The sequence below is a fragment of the Pyxicephalus adspersus genome, chromosome 4, assembly GCF_032062135.1.
Source record: "Pyxicephalus adspersus chromosome 4, UCB_Pads_2.0, whole genome shotgun sequence".
NCBI classification, from domain to species: Eukaryota; Metazoa; Chordata; class Amphibia; order Anura; family Pyxicephalidae; genus Pyxicephalus; species Pyxicephalus adspersus.
In genome coordinates, this window is record NC_092861.1 from 104833744 (window position 1) to 104856019 (window position 22276).

Here is a 22276-nt window from a genome sequence, read left to right on the forward strand (position 1 = left end):
ATCAGGATTCATAGGTGGAGTAATACGTAAATACGCAACTGATGTTCCCTGCTACCTTCGGGTTAAGTCAGGTAAGTGTAGAAGATTAGATTCACGACATGAAAAGATCAGATAAAGAATCTCTGGGAAAAAATGTATAATCAGCGAATTCACCACTTCAGCTGTAATGATACTCTGCTGAAAGATAACCAAAGATCAACCATGTATTGCTCCAATATCAGACAAATCCAATGCTAATATAACTCTTCTTTAATGTTCATCAAAAAATAGTACACCCCAAATTTTAAAAATATCTTAAAACAAAAAAAGTTCCAATGCAGATATCCATAAAAAGTTATCAAATAATTCTGACATCATCAAAGGTGGAGTGCCTAAGATTTAATTTCAACCTTCATATAGGAGTCAGTCATCTATTCACTTCCATTACCCTATGAGTACCTATCTAAATATTTAGTTATTATCTATGAAGCTCAGTGGGTCTGATTTATTAAATCTCTCCAAGGCTGGAGAGAATACACTTTCAACAGTGAAACTGCAAAACCTGACCAGATACATTTCAGGTTTTCACGATTGCCTAGCTGCACTTAAAAAGTGTATCCCAATAGGTTTTTTGCTGCAAAATCATCTTGGTGTAATTTTCCCCTGTCCATTTTTTGTTTCTCACCAAAATGCAAAGATACACTTTAAGAGGTTAAACCTATTAATATGTTTTGTAAATGTTCTGTAGATTACCTGGCTACTGACCCTAGAATGTCTGACTACCTGTTGTGTTCTCTGTCCTGTTCCTGTGGGCTCCTGGTCCTCTGTCAGTCCTTCTCCAGATGCCATCCATTTTCCCACACAGAGGGGAAAAATGCTGATTTCACGCTTGTGCAGTAAAATCGGCACTCTTTTTTCATCACCTAATCTCGCACCTGTGCAGTGCACAGATGTAGCCAGGTGGTGCAGCCAGAAGAAGGAAGGAGAAGGCTGAAAATGGCTGTGTGTGCCGGGACGAAGGAGAACTCCAGGACCATGCTCCAGGAGGGACCTGATCGAGGACTTCTCCAGCATGATCAAAAGATCTGCAGAATTAAAGGTGTGATTTTTTAAATTTTCTGTTTAGTTCAACATTAAGCCAGAATAGGTGGTTGCTGTAAATATACACTTCCTGGATATTTCACCTAAAATATGCTAGTGTTTTTTATTCACAGAGAATACTATTCTACTGTGTGAATGACGTTGTGTAGAGAATAAGAACGGCTCCGTCTTTCTTACATATTTATCCTAGAATTTCATCTTTTCTCAAATTAAAGACCCTATATTTCTCAAGTTGCTTTACAACCCAAAAATTTGTGGTACAAGTAGTGCAGACACAAGGGGGATGCATCAATTCATCACTAATGTTCAGAAAGTTATGAATGCCTAGGACACCAGGGAGAGGATAACAGTGGGATGTCAACATTCTTTATTCCTAGATTGTAAGCTAGGACAGATACAGACTGTGTTACTGTCTGTATCTGTCTGTCATTTGCAACCCCTATCTATTGTATAGCGGTGCGTAAGAAGTTAGGGCTATATAAATCCTATTTAATATTGTTGATATTTTTCCGGATTGCAGATCAGGTTGTCATTTTGTCCACCGATTGTCAGACAATCATGAGCTTTTGACACCCTAGGTGTTGTATGTTACCCAGCAACATGGGCCTGGTGAGAAGGATCCCAGCCTCCTGCCATGACCTAACACCAGTCATTGTCCCCTACATTACAACTAATGTACCACAGTTTAGTTCAAGAACAAAAAGCTATTTTAGAGAAGGTGGAAAGATAAAACAAGTGGCTTTGGCAATGTTAAGCTTTGATCACCCTGAGCCCTACAAGTTATTTATCAGACAACTGGGATAGAGTTGATCCCAAAAGGGGTAGTTCCAGCTAAAATGTTTTGGAGAGCTTGAAAAAGAAGTTATAAGGATCAGAAACCCCCTGACTCTCCAGTGATACACCAAGTGCTTGTTGGGCAAGAATCCTCAGCCACCCCCACCTTCACTTCTATGTCAGATGAAGGGAGTGGAAAATTAAATCGCCACAGAATGCTTCTACCTGGCAGATTCCCCAAAGCATCCAGATTGGAAGGGTAGCCTTCAAGCCTCCCAACCCAGGAAATGAGAGGAATTCTCCAAGAGTAAGCATGACATACAGGTTTGCAAAGAGTACCCAATGTTTCAATTGCCTACAAAACAACAGGCCCTTTAGATATAAATCCAATCAGATCCTGTTTGGAGATTTGGAAGATCCCTTCCTCTTCAGTCTTTAATGCCCTATCTGCCTGCTCCTTCACCCACCTGCTTCATTCCTATTCACCCAATTCAGAAATTCTTGTTCTTTCTCTTGTAGTCTATGGAATACCAGATCTGTCTGCAACAAGCTAACCTCTATCCACAACCTTCTCCAATCTAAATCTCTGAACTTCCTGGCTTTCCCCCTTAGACTTTACTGCTGCATTGTCTTACAGAGGCCTGCACTTTACACTTACCCCAAGACCTGGCAACAGTTAGGTTGTGGGTCTCCTTCTCTCCCTTAATTGTACATACAGATTCTTTCCTACGTTGCCCTCTCTGATTTTCACCTCATTTGAAATGCATTCCATCTTTTTCACCCCCACCCTTCAATGATGCTGTTGACTACCGCTCCCCTGGCCCATTTTCCCAATTTTTGGGCAACTTTGCCCCTTGGATCACACATACTCTTTCCCATGACCTACCCACCACATCCTTTTATTGCTGCAGTGGCACAACAGTCACTTTAAATATCTAGAAAGGAGTGCTCATGCAGCAGAGCACAAATGGAGGAAATCTGCCCTGAGTTTCTTTATGGACTACAAAGCCAGGCTAGAACACCTTAACACTGCACTCACTGTTGACAATCAAAATTACTTCTCTATTGTCATATCCTCCCAAGTTTCCAACACACACAGCCTGTTTTCAACAACTGACTCCCTCCTAAACCCCACACCTGCTCCCCTTACAACTACCTTCTCTGCCAAAGACATAGCTATCTACATAAACATCTATGTTCACCCTACCATCCCAACCATATCCACCCCTCTGACCCAATCCCTTCAGATCTACTCAGTGCTCACTTCTCTACCCTGGCTCACACACTGACTGAACTATTCAACTGTTTATCTTCTGGTATCTTCCTCCCAGCCTTCATACATGCCGTTGTTCCCCCTATCTTGACAAAACTCTCACTAGACCCCTCCCTACACTCTAGCTACTGTCCTATCTTCCTTTTTCCATATAACTTCAAACTTTTTTAGCAAAATTGAAACAATTGTAAAAAGATAAAATACTCACTGGTTATCTATTTAAATCCAAGCTACTGTACTTAGCCTTCAAATCCCTCCACAACTTTTGCCCCACCTACCTTTCTGACCTGATAGAAAAATACACCCCTTAAAGCTCTCTTCGTCCGACCAATGACCTGTTGATGATTTCCTCACTTATACCTTCATCACAAGACCAAGAGTTTTCTAGGGCTGTACCCAGTTCCAACAACTCTCTTCTTCATCCTAATCAGCTTGACCCTACTTTCCACACATTTAAAAGAGCCCAAAAAATCTTTTCAAACTTGCCTACCCGTCTTTTTCTGTTCTTAAACACTTGCTACTCTCCATCATTCCATAATCCCCCTCCTATCATGTGCTACTTTCACCTCCTCTTAGATTGTAAGCTCTTTCAAGCAGGGTCTTGTATCGGTCATTTGCATTTAATAAGTCTATTTAATATACAGTGCTGCATAATATGTTGGCGCTATATAAATAGTTTATTAGATGGGAGAGGTCAGGTGAGGACAAAGCACCCATCAACCCTGGAGAAGTTGCAGCATGTGCTCTGTACCCACGTGGGAAGAGGTAACTGTGGCATCATATATTTTATTATTACACAGTATTTTTATAGCGCCATCATATTACACAGCGCTGTACAAAGTTCATGGTTGTGAAGTAACTGTCCCTTCAAAGGGGCTCACAATTTAATGTCCCTACCTCAGTCATATGTCATTAATGTAGTCTAAGGTCAGTTTTTTAGGGGAAGCCAATTAACCTAACTGCATGTTATTTTGGAATGTGGGAGCAAACTGGAGTACCTGGAGTAAACCCATGCAGACGGGGAAAACCTGCAAACTCAATGCAAATAGTGCCCTGGCGGGGATCCAAAACTGGGATCTAGTGCTGCAAAGGCAAGAGTGCTAACCCCTGAAAGAGAGAGACCAAACAGCAAATTCATCCAAATTGGAGTTTACCCAATATATTGTATACCCTGTATATTTTTGTTAACAAATTGACTTATGTTCTTATTATGATATGTTTTTATTTAGACCCTCCTATATATATATATATATATATATATATATTGTTCATTCCTGAAAAAGCAGCTTGTGCTCTGTTAAACGTGTCAAATGATTTCTTGAATGGAGCTTTCCCCATAGTGAAATTTGTTCCACAAGTGTCATTCCTAGAGGGGATTGAACCTGGTATTCACTTTTATGTATAGTAGCTAGGGTCTGTAGATGTCTTTCTACATATTGGCTTTACACCATTTGTATTATTTTAACTTGGACTGTTTGACTTACTTTTAATTGTTGGATTTAATAAGGAATTATTGTTGACCATTTATATACCGTATTTTTCGGACCATTAGACGCTCCGGACTATAAGACGCACCAGGTTTTCCGCTATATATATATATATATATATATATATATATATATATATATATATAAATAGCTGGAAAAGGCTTTTAAACATGCAAACTTTTTCTTATTGGACAGAAAATGGCTGGCAAATGAAAAATGCAACTTTTATTTATTCTGTAGGTATTTTATGTCTAGAAAAGGTCGCTTTTCAACTATCTACCACATACTGTTCATATGCAACAAAACATGACCCTCTCTAGAACAAAATTACTCTGTAACAGCAGTGTTCATTGTCCTTTTAAGTTTCAATAATTACTAAAGAGAATATGAATTGTGGTAATGTATCTGTTAAATTTCACAATCTATAAGTGCAGGGAATATGTTAAGATTTGCAATGTGTTTTGAAAGCTGGTTGAAGTGGTCTGTGCTTTTGACCTTGCTGTTTTCCTGCTAATGCAAGCTTCTTTGGTGAGGTGATTCAGCACCATGATCAACACATACAAAAGAGAAAAAACAACAATAGTAGTTCATTTTTAAAAAAGGTGTGTGTGTCTGTGTGTGTGTGTGTGTGTTAAAGAGCAGAGAAAGAATTATTAGCTGGCAAGCAGTTTAAGAAAAAAAAGTAACAGTAATACAAATGTCCTGTGGGAGAGGGCGGAATCTGCCTGCCTATGTGGAGAGAGGGGGAGACAGCGAAAACAAAAAATATTTCTGGAAGTACTTGCCTTTCCTCAACATACTTTGCTAATTATTAACTACTTTTTTTTCCATTCACATTAAAGAAAGAACCACCCACCCTAACCTTTCTGCACTTCAAAATGCTATGCAGTTTAAATAAAGCTTAAACACACATGCTCATTGTTCAAGGTTAAAATACAATAGGCCAAGTTATCAGAAGACAAACTTTACTGAAAATTTGTCCACAAAAGCATAGTACACTATTCTAAAAAAAATCAATGTAAAATAAATCACCACTACCCTAAAATTGAAACAAGAAACAAACAAAAAAAAAATCAGCTCAGCCCATTTCTCACATGCAGGTCCAATGTAGTCTTTTCTTTTTGCACAAGTGGAAAACTGCCACTAAGGGGTGGGTTTACAACATAGGCAAATAGCAGCTAAGAATATACGGATATTTATTCCTCGACTATACACAACTGTATCAGGTTGTACATCAGTACAAGATGTAGAAGGCACCACAACAAACCAAAAATAATGTGAAATACTGCCTTTTCAAAGAGGAAGAACGTCATTATTACAGTTATGTATCAGGTTGTTGTAATACAACACAAACCTGAAACTATTTTATTACTAAAAAAAGCCTGAAGAGTCAGTTATTCCACAAGTGATGATTCAGTTTTAGGTATCTGGGTCACCTTAAAGTGGTGTTCCAGTGGGTTTCTATGACCTTTCTACTTACTGCAGAAAGGCACTCCAAATGTTATCACATTACCATGTGGCACAATGCCACATTGCAGTTTAAACTATGAATGGGCACAAAAGCTCAAAACAATAGATTTAAATAATATATTTAATTTAACCCATATAATATACAGTACATACTGTTAGGGCATACGCATGGTTCAATGTTTTATGACACCTATCAGATGTCCTTGTATACATTAAGGGTTTAAGAATAGCGAAATTCCTTGAATGTCTTTTTCAGAAAATCTTGATGCTGCGTGGACAGTAGTAAAAAAGAAAAATGTAAAATAGACATGTAGCAAGGGCAGCTCTCAATATAACAGTATATAAAATGTGAGGCCACTGTAATAGTGATGCAACAAATGTCATAACAAAGTGAGAGCACTAATGTCACGATGCCACAAGGTGTTGGACGTGCCCGGTCTTCTCCAGAGCCTCTAGAGGTGAGGATGTTACGCTGTGGACTTTTGCCAGGTTGCAGCTCCCGTGCATGCAGAGGCTGGTGACTGCTGACAGACAGGAGTGTGGTCAGACAAGCCAAAGGTCAGGGCAGATCGAAGGAAGAAGACGTGTCCCAAGGACCTGCAGGATGCCGGGGGATGCCAATGGAACAAGGTGGTTTTTTTTAATGTTTTTAGCGACCTCAAGTGTAACTCAGGATTACCGCTTTTAGCATGTAAAATCCACCCCGAGTCACACTCGGGAATACCACTAGGAGGGTTAACCCCCCTAGCGTTCTAATTCTGTCAGTTTTTTGATGCAAAAAGTGATCCTAATTTTTTTGCATAGATATTTTTGTTTATATTGTGGCCCTGTAATTCTTAGGATTAACTCCTGGGTATAATAATTATATTTATTATATTCATAAATTTTAATATAATACATAATTATAAATCATAATTATAAAACATAATGAAATAATAGACCACAACAGTGTAATTTATCAAAAAAATTATTTTAGCAAATATTTCTCACTGAAATTTTCCAAACAAGGGTGCAATAATATTGATAAATAATATTATAAGTTAAATGCAGATTTTAGAAAAAAAAACATAATTACATTTTTAGTAGACATCTCAGGGGTGGTAGATTTTGAAGCAGGGTGCTGCACAAAGTCCAAAATCACAGTCAGGACAGTAGAGCCTGGTTTCTTTGTGTTTCTTCCTTCCTCTGTCATCGGTCTTTGAGCAGCAAACCACGCACATCCTTGTAGGTGCCGCCTTTTTCTGGGTTGGTGGGATGTATTCAGTGAAGTGACAACCGGTCAGGCGTTCTGGGTTGACAACACACATATGGACCATTGGTGTTCATGATAGCAAAGCTTTTGTAAAACCATTTTGATATTTTCAAATTCTTCTTTAAATTTTGTTGAGTGACCAATTGGAATTGATTTCAAACGTTGAGTGGAACTGTCTATGAAAAGCTGCCAGTCTTCTGCTCTGTATTCTGGTACTCCCATATGGGCTGGTAGTCTAGGGATGTTACAACAGTACACAAAGCCTCTATCTTCACTGAAATAGACAGTTCTCAGACAGTTCTTTTCTTGTAGTCAGGATGCTAAGAGTTTAGATGCTTGTTTTGACAGACTTAGGTCACGTATTAAATCATTGAGCTCTTCTTGAGAGAACTGTTGGTTTGATAAAACACTTCCTTCATGTTCACTTCCACTGCTAACTCTGGATTACACTCCAAACCCTGTATATCGTCAATGTCGGATACAGGAACATCAGGAAGTGTACTGAACACTGGTATGGGAACATCAGCACCATGCGGCACATGTCTTCTTGCTGATTCCAAATCAGGGTACTCCCACTTGTTTTTCTTGTAACTAATTAAACCATTTACATTCACAGCACAATTATTATGATGATTTGTGGGCTCTCGCATACCATAGGTACACCAAATTTCAAACTTTCAGTTTTCCATTTTTTTAACTGACATTGACACTCTACACACGTTTTGCATACCATATGGGGACCCCAATACTTATATTGGTCCCCCAGTTTAATACCAAAATATGCAAGATATGCTTGTTTCACAAATTCTGTAATGTTTCTTGTCTGTTTTTGCTGAGAATATTCACCACAAATGTAGTAAAACACATTGGGGTCATTGAAACAACTTCTTCTTGTAGAACTCAAATTTCTGTAAAAAAAGGAAATGTATGAATAAAAAGGCAAATAAAAAAGATTCATGAAAATAAGGCTACATTTAATATAAAAAAATGCAAAATAATGGTGTAAATCAAGGTTGATAATAATATGCTGTGTTAACAATTGTTGTTGGTAAAATCATCCTTTCCGATTCCTGTATCACAAGAACTAGAGCCAACTCAATGAAACTGATGTCATTTCTGCATTCAGCAGACCTGAAATACACTAAATTTATTGAAAAATCCTTGGAAAGTGAAAAAATATATATTTTCTGAATGGTCCAGGGTTTCAAGGTGATTCTAAGGTTATTAGTGGTGTACCCCAGGGTTCAGGGTTGGGACCTATACTGCTTTACATTTTTATAAATGATAAAGAGTTTGGGATTAAAAGTACCATTTCTGTGTTTGCAGGTGACACCAAACTATGTAATAGATTTAAGTCCATACAAGATGTCTATAATTTTCAAGCAGACCTGTATGTACTGTTTGATTGGGCAACCAAGTGACAACTGATATTCGGGCACCAGTTTACAAAAGGATATTGTGGAATCTCTCCCTTGAGAAGAGATGTTTAACCCCCCTAGCGTTCTAATTCTGTCAGTTTTTTGATGCAAAACGTGATCCCATAGAAATTTTTGTTTATATTGTGGGTCTGTAATTCTTAGGATTAACTCCCGGGTATAATAATTATATTTAATCATTATATCATAATCATATATTATATTATAATACATAATTATAAATCATAATTAAAAAAATAATGAAATAATACACCACAACAATGTAATTTAGCAAAAAATATCCTTGCGTTTCTTTCTTCCTCTGTCATCGGTCTTTGAGGAGCAAACCACGCACATCCTTGTAGGTGCTGCCTTTTTCTGGGTTGGTGGGATGTATTCAGTGAAGTGACAACCGGTCAGGCGTTCTGGGTTGACAACAGTAGAAGCACGACGTCCAGGTCTATTCATAGCCACTGATGGTGTTTGGTGGTTCTTGACTATGGATTCGGAAACTTGCAAAATGAAGTCTGAATGATTCACAGGCCTCCGACTATTTTTTATGTACAGAGCGTAGGCATTCCATAAGCACTGCTGAACTAGATGCCTGAAAATCTTCTTGTAGTACTTCCTTTGCTGTTTCCTCATCGCTGGGTAGAATGTCATGGGCTTGGTCAGCTCTGTCGACACCTCCCATGGTGTTGTTGTAGTCAATCACCACCTATGGCTTCACCACTTCTTTGCCACATTTTATGTGTACCAGAACGGTGGAGGCATCATGGACAGTACTCATCAGGCACACATCTTTCTTGTCACGCCATCACAGGGCCATCATCTTTCCTTTCTGCCAGGCAACAAATTTTCCTGTCTTCAGCTGGCCTTTTGCAAACAGTGACGGCAGGTTGCGCCGGTTAGCCCTAACGGTTCCATAAGCATCTGTTCTGTGTTGCAGAAGGAACTCATAAAGCTCGGGAAAGGTGTAGAAATTGTCAGTTATGACACAATAGCCCTGATCGAGCAATTACTATTACTATTTACTATTGGTGATTGCATCTGCAGTTAGATGTGATGCACCATGCAGAAATCCTGCATGGTGCATCGCATCTAACTGCAGATGCAAGCAGCGGGGTGGCGGGCGACATTTAAAAGCAGAATATTTGGTAATCTGCTTTTAACTTTCCTGCCCGGCCACGCCCCCCGATGGAGAGGCCCCCCGGCATCACAGCAGCATCGTCCCATTCCCCCTGGAGTGCGGGGCTGAGGTAAGGGGGATCCCCAAAGTTACCCAGAGTGTGACTCAGGGTTACCGCTTTTTGCTATTTTTTTTCCAACCCGAGTAACACTCGGGATTACCGCTAGGGGTTTTAAGGGGCCTACATGCTCAGATATGATCTTTTTGCTATTATTTAAAAAAATTGTTGGGATTTGCCTTACGTTCCTTTGCAATCTGTCTTTCATTTTGAAGTTTTGCACATTTTATCACCTTTTTACATCTTTTGTTATATTCTTTATAGTTTTTAAACAATGAAGGTGATCCATTTTTATATTTTTGGAATACCCTTTTTTGTTCTTTATGGCTTTTTTAACATCAGCTGTACATTAGGCTATATGCTTTCTATAAACTAGAAGTTCTTGATGTATATTTGGTCACGATAGTTTTGTCCACAATTCCTAAATAAGAAATAGACATTTTAAAGGGAGCATTAAAGCGGAATTAAGATGAAAATAATAAAAGTTACACTTACCTTTATTCCTGCAGATCCCTCGAGAGCCAATCTCACTGTGCATGCGTGAGAATGGCATCTCTTTTTCCTTAGGCTGGGTCTACACGGACGTTTTTAAAACACATGTAAACGTTCCTATAGCGTTTATATGCGTTTTTAAGCACGTTTATTAGCGTTTTAAAGCTTGCCTTTAATTCGCTGAAAAACGCCTATACTGCGTTTTCCAAAGTTTTTAACACGTTTACGCTTTAAGTACCTAAAAACACGGGAAAACGTTCCATTGAAGTCAATGGAAGCGTTTACCCGCATTTTTTAGCTTTAACTCAGCGTTTTAATTTTGTAAACATTGCAAGCAACATTTAGGATAAAGCTCATAGACATGCCTCAAGGAAACGTCCTGGTGTAGATCAGCCCATTGGAATGCATGGGGTTTTTAAACATGGGCTTTAAAAGCCTCGGGTTTTACGCTGGGGAAAACATCCATCTAGACTAAGCCTTAGTGGAAAAAATGCCCCTTCTGCGCTTGCCCGATATTGGGCATGAACAGAAGGAGCACCCAGAGCCTCCCAGGATGCGTGATGTAGGTATCCTGGGAGGCTCTGTGCTCCTATTCAGTCTTGATCACCGCAACCTTAATCAAAGTTTAAAAAAAAATTCCTTTACATAGAAAGGTTGTCTACCGTTTTATGTAAAGTGAAAATGTTGAGTTTAAGTCCATTTTAGGTAAGGGTCAGTTACATCTGCATCATTCTGAAAAAAATAACCAGAACTATAATGTTGAAAAAAGACCGATTCTGAAATGAAGAGAATTATGCATTACCGTCCCTCATTTCCTGGGATTGTGGAATCTATTTTCAAAGCTGGGGTTTCTCTTTAACTGCGTGAAGGCCTCTGTTTGCATCATACGCATTCAATGTTTCCCTCCCCCAACTCCTACAGCAAGGCATAGTAACTGTCTGAGTCAGTGGTTCTTCAGCAGCAGTTCTAGTTTGTTGTCTTGGCAGCAGTTCAAAGAATGAGGAGGGGGAGAACGAGCAAGGAAACGTGGGCGTGTAAGCTCAATGACAGTTACTGCGTCTGCGCAATAAGGAGGCGGTGGTGGCTGGACGGGGACTGTCGAAGAATCAAGTAAATAGAGAACTGGAATCACAACGGTTGGCTCGACTGTGACGTCATTTGGCTTTGCCAGCAAGGCTGTCAGAGAGGCGGGAAAAGCGAGAGTTCGTTCCCTTGTAATCAGCCCTTTGTCGTTTATGGTGATGCCTCGAATGGAATACTTTGGCTTTTAGCCGGGTTTTATGTCGCCGCTTTGCTTGTTCCGCCCCGCAGCGGCGTAGGAAGGGGTTAAACTTGGAGTTGTTGTGAGCCTTTGGCAGCAGTCTAGTGAGGGGGGCTCCTCTGGTGACTGAAGCCACAGCCAATAGAAAATACGCATCCCTTCCCCCATTTCTTTCCCTCCTCCCCTCTCCCAAGAGCGGTGCAGCTGAGGAAAGCGAGAGAAACCCTTCATAGAGAATAATTCTTCCTCCGCCTCCTCCCGGGATCCAGGGCGTAGTGTACATGTCTCAAGCCGGACCTCGCAGCAGCCTAGGCGGAGGGCGCTGCCGCCCATCTCCCTGAGGCTGTGTCTGTGCTGTAACCAAGCCCATAGTACCGGATTTTTGTGTACGTTTATTTCCCCGGCAGCGCTGATCGCCTCATTATTGGATTTGTGTGGATTGAGCTTTATTGCTATGTCATCCGCCACGATAGCCGCCTCCCGGAGACAGTCATGTTACTTGTGTGACTTGCCACGCATGCCGTGGGCCATGATCTGGGACTTCACCGAGCCCGTGTGTCGGGGCTGCGTCAACTACGAAGGAGCAGATCGTATCGAGTTTGTTATAGAGACAGCCCGGCACTTAAAGCGGGCTCATGGCTTCCAGGAGGGCCGGTCCCCTGGGCCCCCGAGCTCCTCGTCCTCTAGCAGTTCCTCGGTCAAGCCTCAGCTCACTGTCAAGGAGATGGCGCAGATAGGACACACGGTGGGGGGGCCAGAAGGCGTCTCTAGAGCCTCTCAGCAGCCTCCACCACAGTGCCTAGACCGCTACCCGTTGGTCGGCGACAGGCCGCCGCCCCGCCTGGGTTCGGATTACAGCGTTGGGCGCCCGGTGAATGGCATTCTTCTCCCCAATGGATTCCCTAAACCAGAGGAGCCGCCGGAGCTGAATCGCCAAAGCCCTAATCCTCGCAGGACTAACGCGGTGCCCACTTCCCTGGGCGCTCTGATGAACGGATCACCGATGAGTGCCCGGGCTCCTCCTCTGGGGATCACTGCTGCCTCTCTGGTTGCTGCAGCGGCTGCCACGACATCTGCTGACATGGGGACTAAGCGGCCCGGGTCAGTGTCCAGCAGCGAGCATGATTCTAAGGAAAAGCACCGGGCCGATAGTTTTTCCGAGCTGGGAGATACTCATAAGGGGAGGGCGGAAGAATGGATTAGCAAGCCCAAGACGGTCAGGGATACGTTGATGGCCATGCAACACAATCATTCGCCATTCGATACCAAATTCAAGAAGGATCCAGGCACAGGGAGGGTTCTCGGCTTTGATTCCAGCAACTCAACATCGAAATCTGGTACTGATTTTATTTTTACCATTCCTTTAAAGCAACAGGCTGCTACTTGTGTATACAGTGAGGACATATTTTTTTTTTTTGGGGGGGGTATGAGGGCGCAACCCTTTTTCTAGACATGGAGGTTGGTTTACTTTTTTATTCCTTGCTTTGAAGTGGGTGGGATGAAGAAGAACCCGTGTAATACGTCGTACGTGTTTCCGTGTGCAGCATGGCTAAATGTGATGTGTGAACTGTAAGTGCAACGTGTTACTGTGCCTATGCAGCGCCTCCGAGGGCTTGGCTTGGGCGGATTACATGAATGGAGGTCAGTTCACTTACAGTGACAACCTTTATGTGCATGTTAAGTCAGCAACTTTGGCAGACTGAAGGCAAGTGAGTGTGTGTGTTCCCAATACATAGGCTGTGGCATGCTTGGTTAGATCGAAACTTGGTGTAGGCTGCTTAAAAATACAAAATTGGTTTTCAGGGTTACTAATTGTCTATTGCTTTTTTTTCGGTGGTAGAGCATGGAAACAAGTTTCTGATTATTGTTTGTTAAAAGCTTTGGAAGTTCAGTAGCAGATTTGTGGTGGTGGATAACTCGTGTACATGGTATAGCAGATGTCTGATTTTTCAAGTTTTACTACTTGCAGTTATACCCATAATAAAGTTGTAAAAAAATTCTAAGGTATTTAGGAGTAATATGTAAGGCACATTTTGGACAACTACCATACCAAGTTTTGTTAGCCTATTGTGCTGTCTACTGTCACCCCCTCCTGTCATTTGGCCTATCAGGGACTCTAAGGCATTGACAGCTAAGAGGGCTTCCTGTTCTGTCTGAAGACAGGAAGTAAAGAGAAATCTTCACAAAAGGGAAAAAATAATCAGCTTTTACTTTGTACACTAGACGAAGGCTTCAGTGTGTAATATGAACTTAACTGGCCTTAGAAAGGTTTTTTTTGGCCTTATTCAGTTTAGGTTGCATGAATCCCAGTTTGAAATACCTGACTTAATGCAAACAGTAGTTCTCTTGTATGGTTAGAAATATTGAAGTATGTGGGTGGTGCCTTCAGACCTAGTCATTAATCATTTTAGTGATGACTAATGCTGCAGGGAGTATGTATAGCTTGTTAAAAAAAAATCATCTGCTGCTTTCACTTTTGTGGAAGGTTCTACCTGTGTTTAACTGTTTTCAGCAACTTGTAGGTTGGATCTGATTATCTTTACTCCTCTAATTTGGTAAATCTGCTTTTTGAGTTCATGATTTCTACATGGGTTTTTTTTTTTAATCTGATAAGCAAATTTTAGGGTGTCATAGAACATTAAATGCATTTTGGATGTATTGATTGGAAATTTGGGAAACTAAAACTCCAGTTTGATCTTTAGAGCATGCACAAATAATGAAAATTGAAGCAGAGGCATTTTCAAAACATACCTGTGGCAACCTCAAACTGTTCATGATTAATGTTACAGTACTTGCACAGAACCTAATGGAGAAACAGCAGTTTGCAAAGCACTGAAGCTTAAGGTGCAGGTCCATAGTCTGGCCATGATAGACAAGGAAATTTGAGTGCTTTCATTTAGTTAGCACTAGACTGATGAGCTGTCAAAGGTTTTAAATAGTTTCCTATGGTTGTTTGAATTTTATAGTGCCTGCTGTATTTGGTATTTACTTTGCACACTGACTGTTCACATGTTACCCAATATATTGCACTCTTTGACAGGTAGACAACCCTTCTATGTAAGGTAAAAATTCTGTTGTTTAGGTGCAGCAAAGCCTCCTGGGATACGTACGTCACAAATCCCAGGAGGCTCTTGGGTGCTCCTTTTGCGTATCCCTGAGCATTTCGGGCATGCGCAGAAGGAGCCTTTTCGCGCAAATAAAAAAATCTGCCGATCTTACGCATGCGCACTGAGATCTGCAAATTTTTTTTTCACCCTACATCACCTGATCCTGCGCCTAGGTTGACCTAGGATGAAAAACCCGGAAGAAGAGGAGAAGATGGCGGCTTCGGGACGACGCGGGATTAGATGCAAGCCGCCCCGGATGGATTGGACTGCCCTGCAGGATTGAAAGTAAGTGTATTTTTTTGGGGCAGTTTTGAGTTTAGTTCCTTTAAACTTTTTTTTGTCATCTTCTTCGATGACATGATCAGGATCTGCTTTGGTTTCAGATCATCTAAGGGCCTCAGGAGCACAGATAGCTGAGTTTGAAAGCCAGTAGCTGTGGGAATTGTTGGTTGCTGGCTCTAATAGAAAACTTCTTGAAATGTGTCCCTTACAGGGGCATTTTTCCAGAGAACATTCAAAGTGCAGGTCCATAGTCTGGCCACGGGTGCATTTTAAATCGCACACATAAATTATATATATATTCTGACACATTACAGAGTGCTGGAATCCAAACTTCCACTGGTATCTGACTGTTTCGGCACCTTTTGATATGCTACAGCTGGGCAAGACTAAGTCAATCCTAAATGTTTTATGATTGCTTTATTTTTGGACTTTACTTGCATAACAGGAAGTGATTATGGGCATGTTGTATTATTGGCTCAGTGCTAATAGTAGAATAGAAGAGGAAAAAATAAACACGCTACAATCCAGTGATTGTCTCATACCTTTTTAGCCTGACTTATGTAACAAGATGCAGGGTGCCTTCCTTGTGTTTTATTTGTTTTGACATAATTGTAAAGATTGTATCTGTATTTTCAATAACAATTATGATCAGGACATCAGGAGCCAATGTAAAGGCCATAAAAACCTGTTAGTGGTTCCAATCACACACTACTAAAAAATTGTAATACTAAATCATTGGTTTCCACTGCCCATTTCTACATAACTGCAGGATGTGTTACATAGAGGTTAGTGGAAATAACCACAGTGCCAAATGTTTGCACACACTATCTAACAATCTACAAATGCCAAATCAGCAGTGCTTGAATCTCCATTGGAGTTGTCGTCTAACCAGCTGGAAAAGTTAATTTAAATTAACAAAATTCAGATTTGATATGTGGGATGACATTTGAATTGGGGCGTTCTTAAGTATGTACAAGTTTCATGAACCTGACCTTGATTATAGAGGATATGGGTTTCTTTGTTGTTGACATATGTGATGTCATTAGGGCAGGTTTAAAAGAATTCTCGCTAAGGCCCTTAGAAAGACATTTTAGATGCTTACAAGTCTTGAAACGGTTTTGTAGATATTGCCAAAATATTTAGAATCTCTTACAATTGTAAAGTAAAAAATCTGAATGTATTTTAAATTGCTGCTAATTAACCCTTTACTGGCTGACCCAGTCAATTCACCCCCTTGCTAAAAAGTTACCCCAATTGTATCCTATTTTTGAAGTGCATGCCTCTATTATTAATAATAATATTCTTACACGGTATTTATATAGTGGCGACATATTATGCTGTGCTGTACAAGGTTCTTAGTCATGTCACTAGCTGTCCCTCAAAGGAGCTCACAATCTAATGTCCCTACCATAGTCATATGCCAATAATACAGTCTAAGAACAATTTTTGGGGGAGGCCAGTTAACCTGACTGAATGTGAGAGGAAACCGGAGTACCCTGAGCTGGAATCCTCTGAACAGATTACAGCTAAGAACTCCCACTTGCAAATATATAACATTTTTTTGTAAGCATTGTCAAAATTGATATACACATGTCATGTGTGTTCATTACAAATTGGATTACTACTACTATTATTATTTTAAGGCATGGTTTATGTTGTGGTTAGCTTGCAAAAAGTGAAAGGACATTTTTGGCAAAATAATTAGGGACTTTTTGTATTTATTTAAAATATCCATGGCCTGCAAAAACAATACTGCAACCACCATATCTATGATCTTTTTAGCTGTAATAATATTATGTGCATGCCTCACAGGTAAAAGCTTGTTGCTGTGCAAGGCATTGTGTGAATGCACGCTTACCCTAAGGAGGGATCACTTACCTGATCTTTCTAGATGCATGTGCTGTGAAGCAATCTATTTTCAAAGATTTCAATAGAAACTGACTTAAACCAGGATTAAAACTCTGCAACAAATGGCAAGTGGCTGCTGTTTATGTTTAAAAGCTGGGGAGGCTGCCTAGTAGTGATTTTAGTCTCTCTGGTGTCAATCTTAAAGAGGTAGTACTTATATTTACAGTTAACACCTGGTATTATATTGCATTTAAAAGGGTACCAAAGAAGGTACATGCACAGTTTCAGGAACACTGTACACCTCAGAGTTTAGGAGTGCATTAACATGTAAGTTGCTGGTGTTGGAGTGCTATTCAGAATAAATGCGTTGCATCAACGCACAGCATCACCACAACTCACTGTCAGGGTTCGGCTTAAAAAAATTTCTGGGTTGAGCACTGACTGTGAATACAGTCCTGGTCTTTTTTCTTTTGGTAACAGCGCATTGATCTTCTGGCTATACTAAAGGCAGAAATGTGTCTTCACTTTGTTAATAAGGCATATTTATTTATTTTTCTCATTGCTGGTCATGCCAATGGCTCCAGAAGTTGTAGGTTCCATGAGCCTTATAAACCAAAGAAAAGCCCGTTTATTCTTGATAGGAAGGCTTTTTTTCATGACGGTTTCACAACAGACTGATGTGACAAGCTTTTTGATAGGAATCATCTAGCCCACTTCACCTCATCTGTGTTGTACTTGCCCTTTCCCTCCAACTATTTGCTTTTTGTACTACTTTTTAGTTCGGGATCTGTATGCAAATGTAGTCTGTTCAGGAATGCCTGTTTGCTCTTTCAGTGTGTGTAAGAGGCAGGGTCCTGAGCTGAAAAAAATCCCCTTCTGTTAACTTTTGTTATATTGAATCAAAAACTAGTTCAAATCTTAACAGGACCAAGAGAATGGGAGATTTGAAAGTATTTTAAAGTGCTGACTAGAGGAAGATTGAAAGAAATTATGGTCACTAGTTCTAGTCCTTAGGTTGCATTATAAAGCTGAACTGTTCTAAAAATAAAAAAACACCTATTGCCTTTACGTCTGCAGAGCCCTTATTCCCACCTTCCCATACCTGGCCTCAATTCTGTCCCACACAGTCCTGAAATTCTCCTTCATCCTGGCCCCACCATGCGCTTATTCCTACTTTTGGCTATATCGCCCATCCCACTGTGCAGGTTCAAGATCAAATGACTTTAGCCTACTGTGCTGTTCCCACTCTAAATGCAGATTTCCCCCATTCAAAGCCTCCTGGGATAGGTGATGTAAGTATCTCAGGAGGCTCTGTGCTCCTATTCAGTCTTTAGTGCTGCCGTTTGGTGTCCTCTGTTCTACAGGTTTTTAACCTAGGGTTTCAACAAGAGGACCTGCCAGGAAGCATTGCTAGAAAGTCTAAACTTTTGTTATTGCCAGGATCATCGGGTAGAAATAAAAGTGGTAGGGGTGTTTGAAAAATTAAATAAAAGCAGCTACCACATTGTGGGACTGCTAAGCTACAATATATTCACGTTTTACATTAGATTAGCGGTCTGTGGCCTGCAAGAAAATTTTGGTGGTCCGTGTCTCTGGCCAGTGCACCCCCTAGCGGGGTAAGGAGAAGGACCTTGCTTGGGGGGTGCACTGGACGGAGCTGCAGACCATGTCTCTGTTATGCGTCGCAGTCTCAGGGCAGGGGATGGGGTTGTGTCTCTGAACACACTCAGGTCTGATTGGGCAGGTTCTGGCATCATGCTGTCACTCTGAGTGAAGTTTCTTACCTTTGAGTGACACTGCAGTCCGGAGTCCATAAATTTAGTTGTCCATGATGTCCAAAAGTTGGGGACCACTGCTTTCAATGCATTTTAATGTGATCAAAAATGAAAATGTGACATTTTATGATTAGTATTTAAGGTATTGTATAATCTGAACTAGAGAGAACGTTTTGCTGTGATGAGTTTTAGCTGCTCTCCCATTTTCTACCTATATTTCTGTCTTATGTGTAAAACATCTGTACATCCCATGCTTCCTATTTAGTACTGTGTAGGGTGGACCATTCCAGTTCCTGTTGCCTTCTTTAAGCTGTTGGACTTCTAACACTTCAGTTGGCACCCAGTGTCTGGCTGCAGATCTTGTTGGTCTTTTGTAACCGATTCTGCACATATGACCTTTAGTATACACAACCTCAATGCATGGGCGACTTAAACATACCAAGCCAAGGTTGTCAAACAAGTTGGACAGTAACACAAGGCAACAATATTCAGAATCCAAAAATGCCTAAAATTGCTATTTTTTTATGAAAAATCAATAACTTGCCAAACACCTGATGTGCCTTAACTTAAAAGATTTTTGGCAATTTGCAGTATAGGCAAACCAAGTAATTTGAATCCAAAATATGTATTGGCAAAATAGACATAAAGACACAGATTTTGAACTAGGGTGATGATTTTGTATGACACATCTAATAAATTGGCTAACTGTTACTCAATGGTAGCCCATGAATGAGCATAATTTAACAGAAAATGTGAGTGATATTCTCTGTCACCCTGCTAGGCGGAGAATTAACTGGTCTGATGCCATCCACATATTTCTGGTATACGGAGTAGCTCATAGGAAGTAGAATGAGACCTCTGCAGTTCACCCAAGGTAAAAAGCACAGGCACCCACTGCCACTAAAGCTTAACTACGCCTGATTGCTGCACTTTGCAAGCTCTTCAGTGCTTTTGCAAAAAAAAAAAAAAAAACATTTAATTACATAGTGCAAAGTAATGTTGTATATACCATTGCTGGTTGCCCAGTAGCCTACAAATATTTTAACTAGGTTTTTTTTAGGTAGGCTGAGACAATCCCGGCTTTAGCCCTGGGCTTCATGTATGTGTGGCAGAGCTTCAAACCATTCCTATCATCTGTAAACTGCAAATCCTGTGAAGTAATTTGTTTCTAGTTTCTTGGGGCCTTGTTTCAAAATGACTGTTAAAACATTTTGAAACAAGGCCTTAATTTTAGTATGATAATACAAAGAAATTTAGAACAGAAAATTGTTTTGAATGCTTTACACATACTGTTTACTTTGCATTGCTGCCTTGGTGCCCATCAAAATTTGTTTAATTATTTGCATATAAGTCTAGAGGAGACAAAGCACATTTACTACTATATGGAAATAGAACAGCCAGTTGTAATCTGTGTTGTGTGTTTTTTTTGTTTTTTTTTTCCTTTTCTCAAATTAGACATAAAATACTACTGGTGGTCTTAAAATGCAGAATTGGCTTCAGAATAATTCATTTTGTCAACCTTTTTTAATTTATATACCAAATGCATTGAAGAAATTCTAGCTTAGTGGTTCCTTTCTAACTTTTATTTATTTTTCAGGTTCCCGTGCAGCTCGAAAGCGAAAAACCTCTCCAGAGCCAGAAGGAGAAGGTGGATCTGTTAAGATAAATGGTGAAGGACAGTCATGGTTGCCATCAGCAGATGGTCTTAAGATTCCTACAATGACAGGATCTTCATTTATATCCCCACCTGCAACTGTTTCTCCTCATTCCAACCGCACCACACCACCTGAAGCTGCACAAAATGGTCAGTCTCCAATGGCTGCCTTAATACTGGTGGCTGATAATGCTGGTGGCAGCCATGCCTCTAAAGATGCAAACCAGGTTCACTCTACAACTAGGAGAAATAGTAACAGTCCACCTTCACCTTCCTCTATGAACCAAAGAAGAATGGCTCCAAGGGAAGTTCCAAGCCAACTTCCTGGGGGTGGAACATCTTCCCATGCAGGAATGGAACAAGTGCACCCCCAAAGTATTCCTGATTCTTCCATACCAAACAGTATACCACTGTGTTGCACTCTATGCCATGAGCGTCTTGAGGACACACATTTTGTGCAGTGCCCTTCAGTACCTTCTCACAAATTTTGCTTTCCATGTTCAAGGCAAAGTATTAAACAACAAGGATCATCAGGTGAAGTGTATTGTCCAAGTGGGGAAAAATGTCCCCTGGTGGGATCAAATGTACCATGGGCGTTTATGCAGGGAGAAATTGCAACGATTCTTGCTGGGGATGTCAAAGTGAAAAAGGAAAGAGACTCTTGACTTTGCAATATTTTTTTTTTATTTTTTTTTCTTTATAGCCACCATAATCTTACTAAACTTCTTACAGTGTGTTTGTGTGTGCGATATGTAGAAAATGATATATTTACACACACAAAGTGTAGACTGCTTAAACATGGCTGTATACTTAATTTCTGAATACATTATTTTTTTTTCATTTTTTTTTTTTTTTTTTTGTTTTTGTTCCTTTCCTGAAAACAAAGGTATGTACTGATCAGAAAGGTATTCTTTGTTAATGTTATATTTGCAAGTGTTTGTTCTTATACAGTGACAGTTACTGTTCAGTGTAGGCTGTGACTTGAGATGCTTTTTAGAGCACTTGGAAAAACAGATATGCTTTTAGCTGTATTTGTATGCACTTGTTAAAAATGCCAAATACATTTTATGACATTGTAAATTGTCTCTGGTTACTCATTTTCTTTGAGATTACGCTTTTTTTAATTGTAAAATTTATTGATGTAATTTGAACCACTGGGTGATGTTTATTAAAAAAAATTCTGTTCACCAAGGCATTTTTTTTTGTATGCAAGTGTTTTTCTTTGTTAGGTTGATCACATGGAAATTATGTGGTAAAGCACTTTTGATTTATGGTTTGTGTAAATTTTCACTGAGCACTAGTTTTCACGAATTTGCAATCATAAAAATGATTGCCTTAAAGTTATGTAAATTAGTCATTTGCAAATATATCTAGGCTAATATCCAAAATAACTGAGAAAATTTGTGTCATCTTCAATTTAGTGCAAGCATGCAGTGCTTTACAAAATGCAGCAGGTGCTAAACTTGCAGGCCTGCCTGCAATGCATGAAACACAGTGTGTTCTTATGCTGGGAACAGAGTGAAGGGTGGGGGGGGGTGGGATTTGCATGACTTGAAGAAGAAATCTTTTGCTATACACATATGAGGTTGTGGGTGATTTTAAGAGATGACCTATCTGTAACTCTTTAATGACAAAGACAAAACTCTGTAGCTGTTTCTTTTTGCACAGCTTGCTCCAGAAGTTAATGAATGCCTAAGCTCCATAAAGTTTTTTTTGTTTTGTTTTTTTAAAAAAGCTCACAGTGAGGATTTTATGCAGTAACTGGCACCTCACTGCCTAATAATATGTTGAGACAAACATCTGTCCTAATTGCATTTAACAAAATAATGTACCTGTTCTAACTTGCATACAAATTTAAC

General features: G+C 40.0%; 1 protein-coding gene across 1 annotated transcript; it reads left to right on the forward strand.

Moving 5' to 3' along the window:
* Positions 1-11494: 11494 nt before the first annotated feature.
* IRF2BP2 (interferon regulatory factor 2 binding protein 2) lies at positions 11495-21612 on the forward strand. Its single transcript, XM_072409220.1, has 2 exons — positions 11495-13088; positions 20361-21612. Exons 1-2 carry the CDS (start codon positions 12206-12208, stop codon positions 21080-21082), a joined length of 1605 nt encoding a protein of 534 aa, XP_072265321.1. The 5' UTR covers positions 11495-12205; the 3' UTR covers positions 21083-21612.
* The last annotated feature ends 664 nt before the right edge of the window (positions 21613-22276 follow it).

Excerpts from the sequence above, each read along its gene's own strand:
- IRF2BP2 (XM_072409220.1), top strand. The coding sequence starts at position 12,206 with ATGTCATCCGCCACGATAGCCGCCTCCCGGAGACAGTCATGTTACTTG. Across the intron at positions 13,089-20,360 it reads CAACTCAACATCGAAATCTG|GTTCCCGTGCAGCTCGAAAG; the intron begins GTACTGATTTTA and ends TTTATTTTTCAG.